This window comes from Chrysoperla carnea, chromosome 3 (genome assembly GCF_905475395.1).
Source record: "Chrysoperla carnea chromosome 3, inChrCarn1.1, whole genome shotgun sequence".
Classification (NCBI taxonomy): Eukaryota; Metazoa; Arthropoda; class Insecta; order Neuroptera; family Chrysopidae; genus Chrysoperla; species Chrysoperla carnea.
The window spans coordinates 34,969,359-34,991,973 of record NC_058339.1 but is presented as its reverse complement, the minus strand read 5'-3'; the positions used below and the strand labels follow the sequence as shown (position 1 = coordinate 34,991,973).

At 28.8% G+C, this 22,615-nt stretch overlaps 2 protein-coding genes across 8 annotated transcripts in view; one reads left to right on the top strand and one right to left on the bottom strand.

Annotated features, from left to right (window-relative positions):
• LOC123296426 (disco-interacting protein 2) overlaps window positions 1-12,390 on the top strand; it is a 112,458-nt gene extending 100,068 nt beyond the window's left edge. The window contains exons 4-13 of one of the 2 annotated variants that reach the window (XM_044877893.1): window positions 607-735; window positions 1,573-1,761; window positions 2,508-2,936; window positions 3,214-4,078; window positions 4,187-4,697; window positions 4,781-4,948; window positions 5,283-5,514; window positions 9,116-10,850; window positions 11,564-11,830; window positions 12,360-12,390. In XM_044877893.1, the coding sequence (XP_044733828.1) occupies window positions 607-735; window positions 1,573-1,761; window positions 2,508-2,936; window positions 3,214-4,078; window positions 4,187-4,697; window positions 4,781-4,948; window positions 5,283-5,514; window positions 9,116-10,850; window positions 11,564-11,816 (4,511 nt within the window). In that variant the 3' untranslated portion in view covers window positions 11,817-11,830; window positions 12,360-12,390. Of the gene's footprint in view, window positions 1-606; window positions 736-1,572; window positions 1,762-2,507; window positions 2,937-3,213; window positions 4,079-4,186; window positions 4,698-4,780; window positions 4,949-5,282; window positions 5,515-9,100; window positions 10,851-11,563; window positions 11,831-12,359 lie in introns of both variants that reach the window. The other variant, XM_044877892.1, reaches the window with a different exon arrangement.
• Window positions 12,391-22,064: 9,674 nt separating this feature from the next.
• The window catches only part of LOC123294813 (TOX high mobility group box family member 3-like), a 399,305-nt gene continuing 398,754 nt past the window's right edge, over window positions 22,065-22,615 (bottom strand). For 3 of the 6 annotated variants that reach the window (XM_044875974.1, XM_044875971.1, XM_044875970.1), the window contains exon 10: window positions 22,066-22,344. In XM_044875974.1, coding sequence (XP_044731909.1) covers window positions 22,283-22,344 — 62 coding nt within the window. In that variant the 3' untranslated portion in view covers window positions 22,066-22,282. Of the gene's footprint in view, window positions 22,345-22,615 lie in introns of all 6 variants that reach the window. The other 3 variants (XM_044875972.1, XM_044875975.1, XM_044875973.1) reach the window with 2 other exon arrangements.

Here is a 22,615-nt window from a genome sequence, read left to right as displayed (position 1 = left end):
ACCTTATACATTTTTGTTTTATTCAATTTCATAAAATGTCAAATGCAGGATCCTGCAGGATCTGTATGACCTCCATATTTATTTATAAATATAAATACGAAGAATACATATATATCATTTTTTTTATTCATAATTCATGTATTTGATTTTAGATTTACAACATCATAAATTCTTTTTTAATTATCTACCAGAAATTAACCTAAAATGAGATTTAATACTTTCTGATAAAACGATTTGACATCGAACTTTCTTGATTCTAGGTTAACCATTTTAAAACAATTGCTTATATATTAAGTCACGCTTATACACAAAGCTTTAAAAGTACATAAATTAATTTTTATGCATATTAAAACAATTCCAAAATTGCGAAAAAAGTATTTGTTGCTTAAAAAGAATTTCATATTGTTTTTTGGGTCTAAAGTTTTTTAAGTTCTCAATTTTTGGTTTGTTTTTGTAAATGGTGTGTAGTTTTGCATATATGAAATCATGCTTAGATATATCTTAACTTGGTAGCAACTATTTTCTTTACTAGTTCTTCTAAAGTACATTTATGTTTATTCAATAAAAAGTGAGTATTTTAAATAGAATTTTACGATTATTTAACAGAAGTACGACAAGAGGCTGTTCAACAAGCACTTGCTGCAATGCAAAATCGACCAAAACCATCACTACCAATGCCATCAAAACGTACATCAGTTATGGCTAAAAGCCCTGATCGTGAACGACACGATTCCGGTAAGTTGTTTTTGCAAATTTTTTTATATTAAAAAAAGAGTCATAAATACTTAAAACTCTTTTGAGACGAGTTTGTGTGTTTTGAATTTTATATCATTTATTTCACAAACAATTCAAGGCAAATTCATGAATCATGACAAACATTTCAATAAAAATTTCTTAGCAATTCTATTCCTTCTTATCTGATTTTTATCTTCTTTAAACAGACAAGTAAAATAAGATAAATTTACCACGTCTGTCGTGTTTGATGAAAGGCTGTATCTCTAAAAATATTTTTCTTTCCTATTTTAGACTCGTATTTTCGTCGGATAACTGATGTCCCCCATCAAACTACAAATTTTATTAAGATCATTTTTTAATAGGTAGCGCGAATCGATTAAAATGGCCCACCCTGTATATTTCTTCATATCTAGTACTGATACAAGGAATGCCATGAATCATACTTTGTGTTGCAAAATAATAAATCTCGATGGCTTTTCTTCAACAACAAAAAGAAAAGTATTACACTAGAAATTACGAGGTTAGGCATCTGTATCTGATTAATATTTAATTATATCCAATGTAAGCTGCCGTAAAAGCAATAAAAATATGAAAAGAAAATAAAATTTAAAAATCAAGTCATAAAAATAACAAATTTGTTCCTTAATTTATTTTTATATCAAAACATTTTTACGATCCAATTACGATTCATCCCGGTTTGCTGTGATCATTTTGTAAAAAAACTATTCTTCGTAGCTTTATTACAACACACAACAAGTGTTTTTAAAAAAATTTATGACTTTTAACACAACACACACACAAAACGAAAAAAAAAAATTCATAATATTATTTTTATAGCATCAAGTTCAGATGACGATAGTTTAGTGGAGTGTGGAGGAGTGGGTTCACAACAATTACCACCACCCCCTCCACCCCCATTGTCCGATACAAGCAGTGCTGGTTCACCACCACCACATCACAAACAGCACTCGCGTTCCAAGCATGAAATCACTGACATCACTGATGTTATGCACAACCTACGTCCATGTAAGTTTTCTTATTTTCTTTTACAGAGTACTCCAACAAAAGCTTTCATTTTGATTGATTAAGAGAAGCCGTTTTTTGAAAAATGTTGTTGCCATATTTTCCGAAGACAAGTTCAGTTTAAAAATTCGAAATGAAATGTAATGTAGGTTACAATGAAAGCTTTTGTTGAAACATTCGTTACAAAACGATTTTTAAATTAGTTCATCAACAAACAACAAACACAATGCACAATTTAATTTGCAACCCTTAATCAATTTTTTTGCGACTTTTCCAATAGAATTTGTGATTAAAGGAAGCTGCTTAAATTAAAATTAAAAGTGTTTTCAGAGAAATTTAGTGCTTATTTTTATTTGTCACAATTCCTGAATAAATGTCCTGCTAAACAAAACCTTTGCAAATTCAAAAGAAGGAATCTATTAATCAAAATATCCACAGTGGAAAAATTGTTCTGTTAACAAATTGGTTCAATAAAATTATTAATTCAGAAAGATAGATCGTACAATATATCCAAAATATGGCTATCTAATTTCACTAAAAACTGTTTTCCAGAATAAAACCAATTTCCGCTGGGAATCAAACAGGAAAATTTTTCATTAAAAATGGCCTATTTCTTTCGGAAGAATAAATAGTTTTCTTGTCCAGGATCACCAGAACTAAAACTTATACAAATATTACGCAATTCCATTATAAATTCTTTTTCATTTAATTTATCTGAGACATTTTTTTGATATTACGATAAATTTTAGACACACAACCACCAGATGTTACACATAATACAGCACAAAATCGTCGACCAGCGGCCGCAGATCGAGTAAATCGCTACGGAACATCTGCATCAGATGATACGATAAGCATGGGTACAGGTCGTTGGAAAGTTTCAGCAAAAATACAACAATTATTAAACACATTAAAAAGACCAAAGCGACGACCATTACCAGAATTTTATGAAGACGATGATATTGAATTAGAAATTGCTGCAAATCCAAAAGATCCAAATGCACCGAAACCAGAGGGTAGTGCAATGACAGCTGCTGTTGGCGAACCATTAGTTGTACCCACTGGATTACCGAGAAATTTAGAAGCAGCTATACAACGATATGGTTCTGCAACGTTTAAAGCACCTGTGGCAACAGTTTCTGATCCAAATGGGAAATTAACAGTAACGCTTACTTATGGTAAGTTTAAAATTTATATTTTTATAGCGTTCTGGAGCCATCATTTTAGGGACTAGAATTCTAAATCGCGTCTTTTTTTTCAAGATACTTCTAATATTGAATTAATGCATTACTTAGAAATTTAGAAGAAGAGGGTTATAATAAACCTACAATGTACTTTTTACCATAAAAAATATACGAGTTAAGCTTCGTTAAAGTCCTTTATATGATGATTCCCAGGATCTTTATAGTAATTTTTAAAAAAAATACTAAAAAAAATTTTTTCCCAAATTTTCAGGAAAACTTCTAAGTCGTTCACATAAAATTGCATACACTTTACTAAATAAATGTTTCAGTAAAGGTGGTGAAAGTAGTTTAAAATCTGGTGATCGGATAGCATTAGTTTATCCAAACAACGATCCAATAAACTTTTTATGCGCCTTATATGGTTGTTTTCAAGCTGGCATTGTTCCAGTACCAATTGAAGTTCCTTTAACACGACGCGATGCTGGATCACAGCAAATCGGATTTTTATTAGGAAGCTGTGGTATTCAAGTGGCATTAACATCTGAAGCATGCTTGAAAGGTTTACCAAAAACAACTGCGGGTGATGTTGTTACATTTAAAGGTTGGCCAAAATTACATTGGTTAGTCACGGAACATTTACCAAAACCACCGAAAGATTGGTTACCACCACCTCGATTAACCGATGATACACCCGCATATATTGAGTATTCAACAGATCGTGAAGGCTCCGTTATGGGTGTAACAGTTACTCGGGCAGCTATGTTAAATCATTGTAGAATGTTAACAATGGCATGTGGCTATACCGAAGGAGAAAATATGGTATGCGTTTTGGATTTTAAACGAGAAGTGGGTCTCTGGCATGGAGTTTTAACGAGTGTGTTAAATGGGATGCATGTCATCTATATACCTTACGCTGTGATGAAAGTAAATCCTGCATCATGGATGCAAATGATTACAAAATATCGTGCAAGTGTTGCCATTGTGAAGTCTCGAGATTTACATTGGGGTTTACTTGCAACAAAAGATCATAAAGATATTAATTTAGCATCGTTAAGAATGCTCTTGATTGCTGATGGCGCAAATCCATGGTCTTTATCATCATGTGACCAATTTCTATCAGTATTTCAAACAAAAGGGTAAATAGATCTGTTATTAATTCCAAAGATCCTTCTAGAGGGATTTTAGAAGGTTCTTTGATGTAGCAAAAAGATATATTAATAGCATAACCTAAATTATTTTTATAGATTAAGGCCAGATGCAGTATGCCCGTGTGCATGTTCAAGTGAAGTATTAACAGTGTCACTACGAAGGCCAGGCCGAGCTGGTGCAGCAACTGGCCGTGGAGTATTATCAATGGCAGGTTTAAGTCATGGTGTGGTGCGAGTTGATCAAGAGAATTCATTAACGTCATTAACGCTACAAGACTGTGGACAAGTAATGCCTGGCTGTGAAATTGTAGTCATTAAAATGGATAATACACCATATTTATGTAAAACCGATGAAGTGGGTGAAATTTGTGTTAGTTCGGGTGCAACTGGTAGTCAATATTGGGGTTTACCTGGTTTAAGTAATTCAACGTTCCGTGTACAACCGTTAACACCAACGGAAGGAACGCCAGATTCAACAACGGCTCGAAATGAAAAACCAACTGGAGTTGCTGCTGCAACCGGCGAATTTACCCGATCCGGGCTATTAGGATTCTTAGGACCAGGTGGACTGGTATTTGTTTGTGGCTCCAGAGATGGTTTAATGACTGTAAGTTGTGTTTTTTTTTTTTTTTTTTTTTTTAAATTCAAATAATATTTTCCAATTTTATTCTAATTGATTTTCGTTTGTAGGTTACAGGACGTAAACATAATGCGGACGATATTATAGCAACAGTTCTTGCCGTTGAACCAATGAAATTTATATACAGAGGTCGTATTGCTGTGTTTAGTATTCGTGTTCTACGGGACGAAAGAATATGTGTGATTGCTGAACAACGTCCAGATTGTAGCGAAGAAGAGGTACAGGAATTTTATTTATCACTTTTTTTCACTAAAATATGCTACTATCGAATTAAATATTTACTTACCGAAGAACATCCGCATATTGACGGCTGATATAATTTTAATTCTAATACACTTTAGCTACAGCAACAATTATATCACTTTATAACGTGGCGCCACGAATTTGACGCATTCGATGAACACTTTTTATATACAGAGATGCTCCTCCATATCTTTATTAATTGAAATTACATCTAAACATTTGCGTTTTTTAATAATGGTTCCATGAACTGACCGACCGATTTCTCAATTCTTTTTGCTTCAAAAATAATTTAAATCAATTTTTTCACAGAGTTTTCAATGGATGTCACGTGTATTACAAGCTGTTGATTCAATTCATCAGGTTGGCGTATATTGTTTGGCATTAGTTCCAGCAAATCATTTACCAAAAACACCATTAGGTGGTATACATTTATCAGAGAGTCGACGAAGATTTTTGGAAGGCACATTACATCCAGCCAATGTATTGATGTGTCCGCATACATGTGTTACAAATTTACCAAAACCACGTGAAGTACATTCCGGTTAGTTCAATATTTATTTAGAAAGGAATTAAACATAACTAAATTTTTAATATCTTGGAAAGATGAACTTCCATCGTTTATGTTTTTGTGCATACATTATCTGAATGTTATAAGCGCCGCCATATTTTAAATTCCATTTAGTGCGCCTGTGTAGCACTCACATGTAGTATTATATGTGTTAATGTCTTTGTTAATGAATTTACGTAAACTTTACATGCATTTTGAACTAGACACTCAGTGTTGTTGACCACATAGGGGTACTTAAATGGAATTTAAAATCTTGGTTAAAAGAGGAGGCACTAGTAACTTCTAAGATTCAGAGACACTGTAACCAGAGTCGGGTGCCATGCATGGTTGCCATTTTTAGGGCTCTATTCTTAAAACCGAACATTTATGAAATCACTCCTGTGTTTGTCTGTGGAATATGTTTTTCTTAGAAATTAAAGTAAAAATTCCTAAGCCCGAAACATACGAAAGGAGTAAACTGAATTTTCAAAAAATATTTGTCTCGATCACTCTTTCGATTGATGTAGGAATTTGGTCACGATTGCCATCTGCCTTGGATTCACGTAATTAATTTTAAGAAGTTTTAAATATCTTTAATGAGTTCCTCTTTCCAGATTTATTAATCAAAAAATAGAATGAATATAGTTGCAAAGTAAAATTTAAAAACTTAGTTATGTTAAATTCTTTTACACAAATATGTGGATTCCTATTTTTGACGTATGACTGAAATTAGATCAATTAAAAAAAATATAGAAATATATTTTTTTCACACAAAAAAAGGACTGATGACATTTAGAACAGTTGAGCAGTGTTTTTGTTGCTTTTCTTACAAGAGTTTGTTTTTTTTATTTATCATCATCATTGAATAACTTTTGATTTTTGATTCATTTAATATTAGCAATTCATAATTATTCCAATAAACCATTGTCGTTCATGGGAATTCACAATTTTAAACCAGTTTTTTTTTCTATTCCGAAAGCTTTTTATTTAAAAACAAAATCTTATAAAGATATTTGGTTTTTTATTCGTTATCATTATTATTTGTATAACCGATACTGAAAAAATAAATACCTCTCTTTTTGTAATTCATTAAAACTTTTTGTAATTCATTAATTTAAAAAAAATTGGTTTGAAATTCTGCCATATAGTTTGCATGAAATTCTATTTTTTTCTTTAAAGCATGAACAAAATTTATTTTTTAAATCACTTTTACTATTTGATACCACTATTTAAATAAAAAATGGAAAATTAAAAATTTCTGGCTGATGTACAGAGTGTAACAAATAATGTGTACCATAATAATTATGGTACATAATCAAATCTCAAAGTTTCTCAAATTTGATTGATTTCAAAATTTAATCTCTAAATTCATTTTGACATATTTTAGACATCAAATGTTGAAATCAATTAAATTTATAATTTTGATAGTACAGTCGGCTGGTAGTTTCAGATAAAAAACGATCGGAAGAAACTTTGAGATGTTTTCCAGGTATAATTAATTAACATTTTCTTAAGTTTTGCACCTCGAGGATCTTGTGCGAAAAGAGGTGGTCTATCCCTATACATTTTTTGTAGAGCGTTAAATTGCATACAATTTTGAGTATTCAAACATGTTTGCATGTTAATTTTTTACCGAGATATGGCGCTTATTGAGAAAAAGTACATTTTTCAAAATTCGCTAAAAAAATATCAAAAATGCGGAATTCCACCATAATTTTTCTGTTATACCCGAATTATGATGAAATGTTTTTGTATTTTTGGTATTTTTCGCATGTGTTGATAAGAGTATAGGCAACTATCCGCCTACCAATTAATTGTAATTGTGAAAATTGTAGTAAGTCGATAATGTAATATTGTGGTAGTTTGAAACCAGAGTATCGGAAGCCACCCTGGTTAGTTGAGTGAGGGTGGATGTCCAAAGTTGGTGATTGTTTGAATAATCAAAATTGTCCCCCTCTTCTTTCCACACAAAGTCCTCGAGGTCTATAACTTGAGAAAATGTTAATTAACTATCCCTCAAAAACATCCTTAAATAAATTTCATTAAAAGTCGAACTTTGACTTTTTTTTTGTTATCCTCTGTTATTCAGATTTTGTAGTTAGTTACAACTTTTTTACAATTCATGATCATCGACATTATTGGGTGTATCAGATCTTTCATCGTAGTTTGTTTACTTTTATATACACAAATATATTTGCATACTCACTTTAAATTCACTTTAAAGCACTTATTTATTTCTTTTGAAGTTTAAATTTTATGAATGCATTTTGAAAATATTGTTCCATTATTTTTAAAACTAAAGTATTTAAGCTATGAGAAAGTGAAAAACATACTTTTCAACTTCAACTGAAATATTGAAATTTTTAAAATTGTATCAAAGTAAATTTTTTTATTTCACTGGAAAAATTGTCCGCAATTTTTATACATTCTAAGATTCAATTTTTTTAAATCCCAATTCGTGACAAATATAAAACCTAAATTTCATTTAAATCCGAAATTTAGTAATAATAGTAGCTAGAATAACTATTTATCGCTTTTGGATACAATTTTAGAAAAACATTGTTTATATCAAGGTTGGATAGTTTCGCGTTTCTAAAAATATACGAGGTGAAAAAGTAATTCGGGAAAAGTAAGTTATTCCAATACATCAAATTATTTACTGACTTAGGTTACAATTGCTTTGTCTTTTGTTAAAAATGCCTACTTTTGAAGTTAATTATTTATTTAAATAATTCGATAACTCCCCACTTCCCCTCTAATTTCTAATTCTCCTCCGGATAGAGGACAAAAGATACAAAGACAGATTCTTAGGAGAAGAAAGCCACAGGGGGCGCCAAGTTGATTTACGAAGGTTAAAAAAACAACGCTTCTGATTGTCCCATTGTCTGGGGACCCCGAAAAATTCCATTGTCTATGTGCCCCGGCATGGGATTCGGGCCAGCTCCTGATTTTCAGAATCTATTTAATCGTATTTAAACTGCACATAAAAAAAACCTATTTTCTGAAAGTTGCTACCTTGCTCGTACTTCCTTATTTACACACTTCCAATGTAACTGATGAACTTCTTAGATGTATTAAACAATTATAGTTTAAATGTAACATATTTACTGTATTAATATTCTATCCAACTTTGAGTCAAAAAACACAAAAAACAAAATTTTGAACCACACAAAAAAACTAATATTTTTATTTGTAATTTTAATTAAATTAATATATTTAATCTAACAAACGTTCGGGTTATTTCATCATCCAATCATTTTTTATATTCATTTTGTACTTCATAATTAATTAATGTTGGAAACCTTTGTGTTTATTTGAGTATACACCTAAATATTACTAGTAGTGTTTATGCTTTTCACACATACAACACACCATACTTCCTACATACATAACACATATTTCACACACACTTTGTTTGGTTGTTAATTCTAATTAATTAATTCACTTTTGCTTCTTTAATTAAAATTTAAAAAACGAAATTAAAAACTAATTGAATGTATAAATAACCCGTGTACGTTGGTTGCGCTGCGCTCTGTTCTTTGACTGACGTTTTGCCACTCCACGGCTCTGCTCTGCTCAGCCGCATGTGTTGCAGACGTGGGACCAGCATCGGTAATCGTTGGAAATTTGGTGCAAGGAAATCGATTGGCCAGTGCACAAGGACGAGAATTGGGACCACCAGAAGAAGAAAGCAGTGATGCGGCTAGAAAATATTTATTCCTATCAGAGATTTTACGATGGCGTGCACATTCAACTCCAGATCATGTACTATTCACCTTACTCAATGCAAAAGGAGGCGTATCAAGAGCAATGTCGTGTGCGGAACTACATAAGAGAGCTGAGCGTGTTGCAAGTTTGCTGTCGGAGCGTGGACGTGTTAATACTGGGGCACATGTTGCATTGGTTTATCCACCTGGTTTGGATTTAGTTTGTGCATTTTATGGATGTTTATATGTTGGCGCGGTTCCAGTCACAATACGACCCCCACACCCTCAAAATTTGCATACAACGTTACCAACAGTGCGTATGATTGTTGATGTCAGTAAAGCAGCGTTAGTATTATCAAGCACCCCAGTGATTAAGTTATTACGATCAAAAGAAGCTGGTGGTGTCATTGATATAAAATCTTGGCCACCAATCTTGGACACAGATGATGCTACAAAGCGTAAACCCGCAGTACCATATAAAGCACCCACAGCAGAAATGTTAGCGTATCTAGATTTTAGTGTATCGACCACGGGTATGTTAGCGGGAATTAAAATGTCACATTCAGCTGTAACGTCGCTATGTCGAAGCATGAAGTTAGCATGTGAACTGTATCCAAGTCGACATGTTGCTCTGTGTTTAGATCCATATTGTGGTCTAGGCTTTGCACTATGGGTTTTAAGTAGTGTATACTCTGGACATCATTCAATTTTAATACCACCGTCAGAAGTGGAAGTGAATCCCGCGTTATGGTTAACTGCTGTAAGTCAACATCGTGTCCGCGACACATTCTGTTCATATGGTGTGATGGAATTATGTACAAAAGGTTTAGGCTCATCTGTTGGACAATTAAAAGCACGTGGTTTAAGTTTAGCATGTGTACGCACATGTGTTGTTGTCGCCGAAGAAAGGCCACGAATTGCTTTAACAACAAGTTTTTCAAAATTATTTTCCGCGTTAGGATTAAGTCCACGAGCTGTGAGCACGTCATTCGGATGTCGAGTGAATGTTGCAATATGTTTACAAGGTGCAGCTAGTCCCGAACCATCTAGTGTTTACGTAGATCTACGCGCGTTACGTAATGATCGTGTTACGCTAGTTGAACGTGGTAGTCCACATTCGTTATGTTTGCTTGAATCAGGTAAATTATTACCTGGCGTTAAAGTGATAATTGCAAATCCAGAGAGTCGAGGACAATGTGGAGACTCACATTTAGGGGAAATATGGGTACAAGCACCACATTGTGCTAGTGGATATTTTACAATATATGGTGATGAAAGTGAATATGCCGATCATTTTAATGCGAAACTTGTAACGGGTGGTACTGGTGAAGTTTATTGCCGTACTGGTTATTTAGGCTTTTTACGACGTACTGAAGGCGGTAGTGGTGGTCAATTGGGTGGAGATACTGATTTATTAAATGATGATGTATCCAGTTTATCAGAAACATCTTCGATACAAACCATACCACAATCGATACAACAAAATGAAACTGCAGTAGAATTACATGATGCTGTATTTGTCGTGGGTGCCCTAGATGAAACGATTATGTTAAGAGGAATGCGATACCATCCAATTGATATTGAAAATAGTGTATTGAGGTGTCATAAGAAAATTGCTGAATGGTAAGTTTTATTTTTCATTTTTCTGCCCGAAATACTAAGTGTCTCATATATACTTTCAGTTTTAGAAGAAAATCGTTTACTTATTATATAGAAAAGTCAATCTTAATTTCTTGAAAATAATAACGTCAAAATATGAACTGTTGCACTTTCGATAAGATCTTTTAAACAAGCGACGAAATTTCTTAAGGAATCTCTGGAACATTTGAGTCCTTTGCTGTGCTGAGAATTGGTTCAGTTTGATGTTTATTCAAAATGTCTCTAATTCTTAATTAGTTGAACAGTCGGAGCTTCAAAATCTTATAAATGTGGGTGGGTGATTGCGAAAATTTCTTGCTCTACTTTTGTGAAACGTTCCATGTGTAGGTATGAAAATAAAAGGATTATATATCAAAAGAATTTTCCTTTTTTACTCCTCGCGTTGTTCATATTGATATGAAAGCACTAATATATGAATTCCAAGAAATATAAAAATCTCATATATAACTATGATGAGAGTGAAAAGTAGTTCGAATTTTTTTATGTTCGGGTGTAAAAAGGTTCAACGAGACCTAATAATAATGCTCCTGCAGAGGAGCTCGCAATAAGACTGTAATTTGATACAAATTTGATACTTTTTTACAAATTTGATACGCTTTTTGGATAAAAATATTCGGACAAGTTACCGAAATTTTACATGAGACTTTCATGATTAATTTCAATTTTTTTATTTGCAGTGCCGTTTTTACATGGACAAATTTACTGGTTGTGGTAGTTGAATTAGATGGCAATGAAAGTGAAGCATTAGATGTAGTACCATTGGTTACAAACACTGTTTTAGAAGAACAGCAATTAGTCGTTGGTGTAGTTGTTGTTGTTGACCCTGGTGTTGTACCTGTTAATTCACGTGGAGAAAAACAACGGATGCATTTAAGGGATGGTTTCTTGGCAGATCAATTAGATCCTATTTATGTTGCATATAATATGTAAAATGTTTAAAATAGGTACGTATTTTAATGAGACTAGAAAGTTTTGGACGTTTAATCTTACTTATTATCCATTTTATTTTTCAATCATGAATCATGGTTACTTCATTAATTACTAAAGTCGTTTCTAGCTAAAAAAAACATAAAGACTGCTTTTATCAACGAAGAAAACATAAATTACTTCTGAAATTCAAAACATTCCTGGAAACTCTACAAATTTCTAAAAAGTGCTTGGCATTTTTCTTATGTTTTATAAAGATTTTTGCAAGTAATCATAAAAAAAATTGGCCGTATATGTGATGATTTAGCCCCTCCCCTACATACATTTGATGTAACAATATAGTGCTGTAAATTTCCACTGGCTGACTAGTCAACTGTTCAAGCTATTTTGTCGATATTTGTTGGCATTTATATATATATAATCATCTATTTATTATTTTTCTTGTATATTATCCTAATTAACAGGAGTATTATATTAGCTGTCTAGTTTTTTAGAAGTCTGTGCTCATAACAGTAAGTTTTTAAAAATATATGAATTTTATTTTAGGTCCAATTATTTATGGAAAAAATCGTTGTTAAAAATAAAGTTGCCAAAATAAAAAATTGGTGATTACACAATTTAATAAATGAATAATAGTGTTGTATAAATGATTTCAAAACAAATTTTTCAAGACCATGTGTGAAAATATGGACGGAGAGTGTGTCCAAATAAAAAAATGTAAATATCTCATCACGTAATATATATTCATTAAGGCCTATTTAAAAAAATATATATAAATTTAATATAAAAAACAAAAACTGAAGTTTTAAAAAAAAATATTACATATGTTTGTGCCATTTTTTATAAATGAAAGAAAGACAAAAAAAACCCGAGAATCCATCAATACATTGTGTGTTCTGCTTTTAGTTATTTTTTTTGTTTTTTTAATTGTCTTTTAATTTCTTCAATATTCTGTGACGAACGAAACAATTACGTTTCGTATTTTTGTTCATTGTTAAAGAAATGTGTCATAAAAATAAACTCGTAGCTGTACAAAATAATAAATGATTTGTGCGATGTGAAAAACATTTGATTTGTGATAATTCGTATTTTAAGAGCAGCCAAATAAAATTTATTTAGGCCTAGAAATTATTGCACAAAAATCAACAACAAACCAAGTAGTGAAAAATAATTTTTCCAAGAATTTTATAATTGCTCATGACGACGAATTAATGAAATTAATTTTTTAGAAGGTGTTATTTTAATTAAGAGAATTTTTCTCTTATATTAAAAAGTATATATCAGATTTTTTAGATTTTAAGGTAGAAATATTATTATTTTAAAATTTTTAATGTTTATAACGCAATATTAGTTTAATTATTTAATAATTATTTTTTTGTTATACAATTTGTGTTCTTTTCTGTAAATCTCTCTTTCTCTCTCTCTTAAAAATATTTAATTTCTCAATTTTTAGTTTTGTTAACACAATTGGTGCAATAATTTTATTTTCAATCGTGTGTGATAAGAATAATACTTGAAAAATATTTCGTATTATATAGGTTGGCAAAATCGAATTGTTAACCACAATCAACTTACTGATATACGCTTGTTTGGAGTTTGAAGTCGTGTCTCCCACCTTAAGTGGTAGTCTTCCGTAATATTTTAAAAGGAAGTCGCGGTTCCTCCTACTCTGTCAAAAAAGTATCGCAATTTTTGTTGAGCCAAACACATAATTTTCGTTCAAAATATTGACGCAAGACACATGCACAAAATTACGTTTGAAACCCATACTGGATAGTCTTCTAAAGATTTGGCTCTAATTGACTCAAATAAAATCAAGTGGGGCCAGATCTGGCGGATACGAACTTCTGAACGAACACAAATTTTTTTCCAAATTAATGTTTACCGCGGCTTTTAAAATTGCTTTTTTGGCTACTTTTTTAACAGCAATTAAGATTTTATCTCTACTGTCAGTAAGGTTGAAATAGAGAAGACCTAATTGAATAAAGACATTTATTTTGCGAATTGCCAAACCTTATGTTAAACTCGTACATAATTTTTCACGTTATATTCGTATTATCATTTTATTTGGTGACGGAAAAAATATTTTTCGTAATTTGTACAAAATGTTCTATAAAAAATACATTTTCCGTCACTGAATTCGTATCTAAATTATTTATGTTTTTCTATTCATAAAAAATCAGGGAAGGATTTGAATCTAAAATTTTGTATATTGTTTAATAAGATTAGTTGATTAATTAATTATTTGTGTAACGTGATAATAAACAATTTAACAAATTATTTAATACGTGATAATCGATTAAAAAAATTCATAATATCATTTAGATTTGATAATAATTAAAAATTAGGTTTGTATCAAAATTAAAAAAAAAAAATCCGCATGCATTATAGCGATTTAGGAATATGATTTCATTATTATGTCTATCACATAGTTCAAGCACATTTAAATGTTTACAAATTTTTGTTGTTAAATTATATGATGCCAAAATATTACTTCGATTCTTGTTTATCTTATACATTCTAACAAATTCGAAATTATGAATTAATATTTGCCACGATGATAAAAAATGCGCTACTACAAGGTTTTTCTTTTGAGGTGTATTTTTGGACAAATCAAATCGGTAGCATCCAAAAAATGAGTCTTTTCTACTCAAAAGAACATTAGAAAACCGGAAAGAATACTATTAGGAAACCGATGTTCATACTAGTTTTATTACAAATAAGTCAATTTTTAAGTAAACGGAAAAGCGTGCTCAAAGAGAATACTTTTTCCCAAATTATGCCTAATGGGAATCAAATCAAAACTTGGAAAAGCACGAACAAAAGAACAAATATCATTCCGTCTGTATGGGTAACTTAATGCTCAATTTAATAATTAGAATTGTTGCTAATTATAGCATAATAATGAAATCTAAAGTTGTGTTAAGTCATTTATGTTTTATCATTAAAAAAACAAGATTGTGGAGCATCTTTATTCAATAACTGGATACAGAAACAGATTTATTGCTGAAAAATGTCAGGAAATATTGAATAAAACACATAATTTTCGCTCATAAATTAATGTTTTTATCGTTTTCAAAGTAGTCACCAGTTGTTGCTACATACTTATGCCAGAGTTTAAAAAAAAAAAACTGATAACCATGGAAAACGATTGATTGCAAACTATTTGTCAGTTGATTTGCAACCTAAATCTCAATTGTGTGTGTTGGGCCGGCCTTAGAAATACTTTTTACAGATAGATCCTTTTTGGCTAGCCTCGAGTTCATTTAACGAGTTTTTTTATGAACCTAATCGACTCAAACTGGCAATTTTAATTCCTTATGGATAAAAAATAAAACATAAATGATTATTGCTCACAAATGAAAGATACAAATTTTTAAAATGATTCATAATTTACTAAAAAAACAAATAAAAACTATATACAGTTAAAATTAATAAAAAAAACTATTATAATCTGATATTTAATTAAATTGTTTAAGTTTTTAATTATAAATTAATTGATTAATTAATTACTGTGTATATATTATATAGTTTTGTTTAAAAAAAAATTAATAATATCCATTTTTAATTAAATATTTGTATTATTTGTGATTCAAATAACACACACAAAAATGAATTAAATAATTAATAATTAAATAATAAATAAAGTAATTGTATGGTAATTTTCAAAAAAATGAAGTAATATAAACTCTAGTCTGGCGATTATAAAACGCCCTCTGTCATTCATTTTATATATTAAAATATTTTGCACGATAAAAATTTTTTAGTAATTCTCAGAAAAAAAAAAATGAAACCAGTAATGTTTGTATAAAAAAGAAAAAATATTTTTAGAGATGAAAAATCTAATGGCAATAAGAGAAAATGATTGATGTGTGTAAATGAATTTTATTTCGTTTTTTAAAATAAATTTTCTCATCACAAACACAACAGAATTCAGCAATTACTTTTTACTTAATTGTTGTATTTCAAAAATAATGTTTTTCATCTCTAAATACATGACAATATTTAGAAATAAATTTTGAATAAAAATTAAACAAAAAAACAACATTAGAATTAAATATTGTAAAACAAAGAATTAATTAGTTTAATAGACAATTTAATTTTTTTTTAATTTTAAATCGATTTTGAATTATCAATTTTATGTACATTTTTTTAATTGTTGCTTAAATTCAACAAAAAAACAAAAAATAAAAATTAAAAAAAAAAATACAAAAAAAGAAACAATTATTATGTGTTACAGTAAACTGAAGACATTGAATAAATATATAAAACTTTATAAATTTTTTGTTTTATTTCTTTTTGTCGGTGGAGCAAATTTTCTTCCTTCACAGAATTCATCTTCCAAATGACAGGTAAATTAGTGCAGAAATATTATTTATAATGATGAATTTAGTTTTATCTCCGTTATCCTGACATATCCATTCGTCTATAACAGAGGTCATATTTTAGTGATACGGATACAGAAGAAAGAACGAATGGATGAACAAGAGAGTTTCTAGATAGTGCGATTTCTTCCTACCTATAACTACGGCCATATTTTAATGATACGGATAGAGAGGTAAAGCGATTTGATGAAGCTTGGGAATTTGTAGATAGTACGATTGCGGATTCGTTTGGTTTTAGTGGAATTAAAGAAAATATTCATAAACGTAGCCGCCTACTTCACCCTTATACATTCAACGAGAGTTTAATCAATTTACCATCCCGATAATTAATTGAAAAGTTGCCGCTACCGGAATTCCTATATCCTCCCATTTTCAAGCACTCGCATTTAATATCATTTGCCTAGATGGAGAATATAATGTTCGTTGTCTTTTCATATCTCGAAAAAACCTACAAAGTTGTAATTTAGTGCACGAGAACGTAAATCTCCCAAAGAGGTGGGATAGGGGTTATCTATAAAATACATCACACAAAGTTACGTCTTTTTTTAACCTATTTCTATTTGTAAAGTGAAGAAAAAATTAAAATCAAAAAAGTAATTTTAAACTGGTTTATTGAAAAAAGGTGAGTAAAACGTATGTATATCATTGTTGATAAATTCAATGTGCCACAGGTGGAGTAGTGGCTAGCCCAGTCTCCTCAGGTTACAGAGTACCTCGGTTCGTTTTTTCATTTTATTTTTGTGTGGTATTTGGTTTGTAAAAAAAAAGTTGATGCAAAAAAATTTTTTTAAGATGAAATTAATTATATGGAATTATGTGCAAGTAATTCGTAAATAGTTTTTATGTATTTTGATTTCATTTAAATAAAGTTGAAAACTCAAACCCTGTTTTTATTTTATTTTTCCCCATCTCTTTGTAGCTATACAATATTATTTCAGTTAAAAATAGGTAAGTATTTCGAACTTCACGATAGGTAAGTATTTCAAACTTCGTTTGCCATTTTTTTTTTGTAATAATACTACTCAAAATTTTCCGAAAATGAGTTTTACTTTTTGTTATAATTTAAGAAAGTCGAAAATATGAATATAATTATTTATTATTACGAATAACAGAGCCCTAATGGTATAATGGTTAGCGTATCTGACTTCGAATAAATAGTCCCTTGGTTCGAAACTAGGTGAGGACATATATTAAAAAAAAGTTCATCAAATCTTTTAAGCAAAATCTGATTTTTATTTTCATTTTTTTTCAAATTTCCACCACAGCATGTTTGCCTAGTAAATGATGAAAAAATTAGTTTTTTTTTCGTTCAAAAACTTCAATTTTTTTCTTATTTCTACTAGGAGAACATCAAGGACGGACGGAATAAGTAGTACCTGATAGCAAGGTAATTGTTGTCACCTCGTAAGTCAGAAAGTTAGTGGTCTGCACACCCTGTTTGGTGAGTGTGACCTCTAGTGGGCAGACCAATAACTTTCTGCCAAAATAAAATTTTAGACTTTCGGGGTGAAAACACTTACTCACCTTTCATCTTATCAGGAACTACTAATTCCCACTTATGTTCTCCTAGTACAAATGTTGAAAAAATTGAAAATTTTTTCGAAATTATATTATTTTTTGAATATAAAATTAAACTGACCAATTATTTATATTAGCTGACCAATTATCAGCGAATGCTTCCCGATCGCGCATAGGTGGAGTTTTTTCAATCTTTAATAAACAATTTTCTGATGCTGACCAATTAATGAGACCAACTGACCTTTTATGACCAATTTCTGACCTTTCAGATGGTATAATTGGTCAATCGAAATTCCGCACATGAGGTGCTAAGATCGCGGAGCTGCCATTTTTGTACATATTTTTTAATATTTTGTAACAGGAGAACATGCTTTTAAAGAATGAAATATATTTATGATCATTTAAATTCCCACCCCCTGACAGAATGGTGATTTATGACATATGTATAATTGACGTGAAAAATTCATTTAATTTGAAAGTAAAAATGTTGACCACACCAGGATACGAACCAGAGTACCTTCGTTTCATATGCAAGTTCTATACCCACACAACCACCCGAACTTATTGTTTACTATAAAATAAATGTAATACTTACCTTTACTAAATAATTAATTAATTGATAAATTTGTTGAAAGAAAATCCTTATAAATTTAATATAACGATTTTTATTTATATATTAAAAAAAAAAAAATGTTTTAAGGTAGATAAAAAAAATAACTAAAAGTTTTAGAGTACAATCTATTTATTTTCAATATTATTTGATTACATACAGAGTAATTTGCATAATTGTAGTACAATAACTAGAGTTATTTACAATGTATACTGTCTAGTAACTAAAAATTAAATAATTCCAATAGTAATAATATTAATAATAATTAATTATTACAAAAATTGTAATTTATTCATTTTTTATTTGATTTATTAAAGCTAAACGTCATCATTTCTTTTTATTATTTTTTCTTTTTAATAATACTCTTCTAATATTCAATTGAAACATCAGATTCTTAATTTTCAAAATAAAAATTAATTCAATTAAATTTCTGTGTTTTTTTTAAACATCAATTTTTGCAATTACTGTACAGCATACAATATAAAATAATAATAATGAATAGTAATAATTAATAAAAACAAATTAATTTTAAAATTCTTATAATATTTCTAAATTTTAATTATTTATTTTATTTTTATTGATTTTTTTTAAATTTTTTTAAATATAGTTTTTTTTTGTTTTTTGTAATACTACCTAAATGTAAAATTTACAATATTTTTCTCAGCCATTATTTTTTGCCAATACCAAAAATGCAATAATTTATCTTGGTAAACAGAATATTGTAAATGAGGAAATTTTTGAAGAAAAATTTGTTTTTATTTTTGCTGTGAGAAAACTGAAAATTTTGTTAATTTTTGGATACCTTGATATACGTTTTTTCTAAATGTTAATTCAAATACTTAAAAAATATAATCTTATAGAAAATTATATTTTAAATATTAATTGATAAATTTAATTTGTAATTATTATAAACTCAAATAAATAAATTAGGGAGCTATACGAAACTAACAAATGAGTTTGAATAAATTTAATTCGAAAAAAAATCAAAGTATTTGAAATTAAAAGTAGAAAAAAAATTTAACAAAAAATCCAAATTATAAAACTAAACGAAAATTTCTTTCTCTATGTATTTAACAAAAATAAATTCATATGACAAATAAAAATTGCAACAATTTTTATATATTGTTTTTTCTCACTCCCTCTGCGATTTATTCTCTTTCTAGTCTGGCTTATGTAATAATTTAACATGATTTTTTTTAAAACTCATTTATAGAATTTTTTTTAAATAGATTTTCTTTAAATTAATAATATGATTGTAATTTTTCGTCACATAATATATTTTTTTTATATTTTATATTTAAAATATTTCGAGATGATTTTGTTCGGAAACAAAATATTTTTTTTTGGTCTTTTTATTTTCTCAATTTTTTATTTTCACTTGTGTACAAAAATAACAGTTTCTAAAATTATAAACATAGCACCCGAATTGCTTGCGGGAGTCACTTATTAAAATAAGGAACAGGGTACCATGCGATAATGTTTTTTTTTTGTTTTTTTTTAAATTATTTTTTATTTTGCATTTAAATTTTATCAGGTAGAATGATATTTTTAGATGCCACAATATATTTTTTTTAATACTGATGTAACAATGTAACTATTATCAATAAAAAAAACAAACATGGCCGATTAACAGAAACTCATCAATAAAATTTACATCAAATTTCAGAACTCTTTTTTATCCTCGTAGTCGAAATATGTAAAATTTCCAATTTACTTACCTTTCTTCACTTAAATTTAATGCGAATTCAATTTACGTGATGATCCCATCTCCAATGGCTACTTTCGTGAAGTATTACAATGACGATAGCATATGATACGCAAAACTTTAAGGCCTCATTCATTCGCAGGTAAATTTAAAAGAATTCTAGACTTTTCCTAATTGCTGTAAAAAAATGTGAATATTAGTGATGAGCCGAATAATTTTATTAAGAGTTACATTGTTCCAACCATAATAATAAATATTAAAAGGATATGTGTTGTTTTTTTTTTTTTTTTTTTTTCAATGAAATTATCCTTTTTTTTTAATTTCAATAATAAAAATTAATAATAATTCAATTGTATATATAATTAATAGTTCATTATATAAAGATTAATTAATATTATAAAACTTTTAAGTCGTCTAGCTAAAATACATTTATATACAATTTTTTTTTAATTTAAAAATGTTCTTTCATCATATTTTTTTAGTTAACTTTGTATCACAGAATAGTTATATATTGCTCAAATAAATATCTCAAAAGAAATTTTTAATTTATTTGAATCTCAATTTTTTTTAGAATTTTTTACAATTTGCTACGAAATATAAAACTAATTTTTTTTTTTCGAACTCAAAGTAGCAAATTTAGCACTTTTTTTTTCTTAAATATGGTCATTAATTTTTTGCCCTAATATTTATATAATATACATACTACGAATTTTTTTTATTACTAATTTTTATCTAAAATAGTAAATTTTGAAAATATTTTTTATGGATTTATTAAGTAAATTTTGAGTTAAAACGATAAAAATGTTTGGTTATGGCACAAACTTGATTCAAGAATTTTTCTGGTACAATTTTGTCGCTAAAACGACAAACAATGGAATATTCCAAATACTCCGTAATATTTTTTTGTATAAATAAGCGATAGCTTTTGTATAAGGAGCGAAAATTTGATTTTTTATTAAATGTCTGTTAAAAATTTCTAAACCCCGTTTACTTTCAACTTGAATTATCTGAGAGACGTCCTCTCTAAAGAAGGAAAACTGATCTTATTCTAACTATAAATAATATTTTCAAACTTCTAAAAAGGTTTTTATAGAAAAAAGGTTAATAAAAACGTGCCCTGATGATAGGGATCAAATTATTATTCCAATCTGAAGATTTTTTTGCATTCTTTTAATATAACGTCAATTGTAAACGAATCAAAATTTCCAAACATTTTTGAATAGGTAACTCAACCTCAAAATTTGTTTATTAAATCCATATTTGAATATTTTAAAAACTTCTTAAGAGATATTTTACTAAAATTTTCATTTTCCAATAGCTATTCTGTTGATTATTTTGATTTGAATTAATATTTGTCATCGCAGCGCGTCGCATTTTCTCAAATTCTTAAAAAGGACAACAAATGACTACGAGGATCATTACCTTTTGTTTTTTTTTTCTTTTTTAAATATAATACCTATAATAATATTTCTCAATTATAGAATTTTTATAACGTTATTACATTAACAGCAACATGAATAAGATTGGTATGTGTGGTGAGTACGTGTGGTTTTTAAGTGAGGAGGATCTAGGGTAACTTCGATAGGTTCAAGGAAGAATTGGAAGAGGTAAGGAGACAAGAGGATAAGAATTATACAACTACGAAACAAATACTCTTATATAATGATAATAATATATATTATTATATTAAGTTTTTTTTTTCACCTAAAAAGAATTGGAAAAATTTTAGCGCATCGATTTGCTGCGCTTTTATAAGTAATGGTTTTATAAATTTAGAATGAGTTTTCTCTCTTTTTTTATTTAATATATACATTTAAAAAAAAATTAATCGATAAATCTATGAAAAAGTAAAAAAACATAAAATAAATCGTTTGAATTAATATGATGAGTAAAATAAATATAAAAAGAAAACTTGTAAATTTTGGAAAATTCTAAAAAAAAATTAACAAAAAACATTAGAATATTTCTTTATAATTATTTACATTTATATTTTTTCTCTCTCTATATTCTGCGCACACTTTTTTTTTGTAGTAACTTTTATTCTTTTGTTTGTTTTTTCTTTAAATATAATAGGTTATGTATTATGTGTGTGTCAAAACTCATCATTATACATTATAGCTCCATCTTGGAAAAGGAGCTATTAAGTTTTTTTTTACTTATAAATTATTATTTTAATTTTCTTTAAATGTCTAATTAATTATTGTATTATGCTGATATATATAGATTTATTTATTTAATTTATTTATTTATTTTACGGTGGAGAAGTTTTGAGATTGGTTCTGATTGGATGCCACCCAGGTGCTGAATACATCCCTGTAATAAAATAGAAAAAATATGATGTAATTTTTATAATTTTTAAATGTTAGTAGTAAGCAAGTCTTACAGAATGTTCGAAAATATATAGTAGAGTTGAATTTTTATAACTCGAATCTGTTTAAGTCGTTATCCTCATGCCAATTCTCTTCCGCTGAATCCCTAAATACGCGGTTCAAATTATTTATTATTCCGTAAGTCGTAGTCATTAATATATAATCGCGCCTTTCTATTTCGAAATTTTAGCAATTAACAAGAAATTTTTTGCATT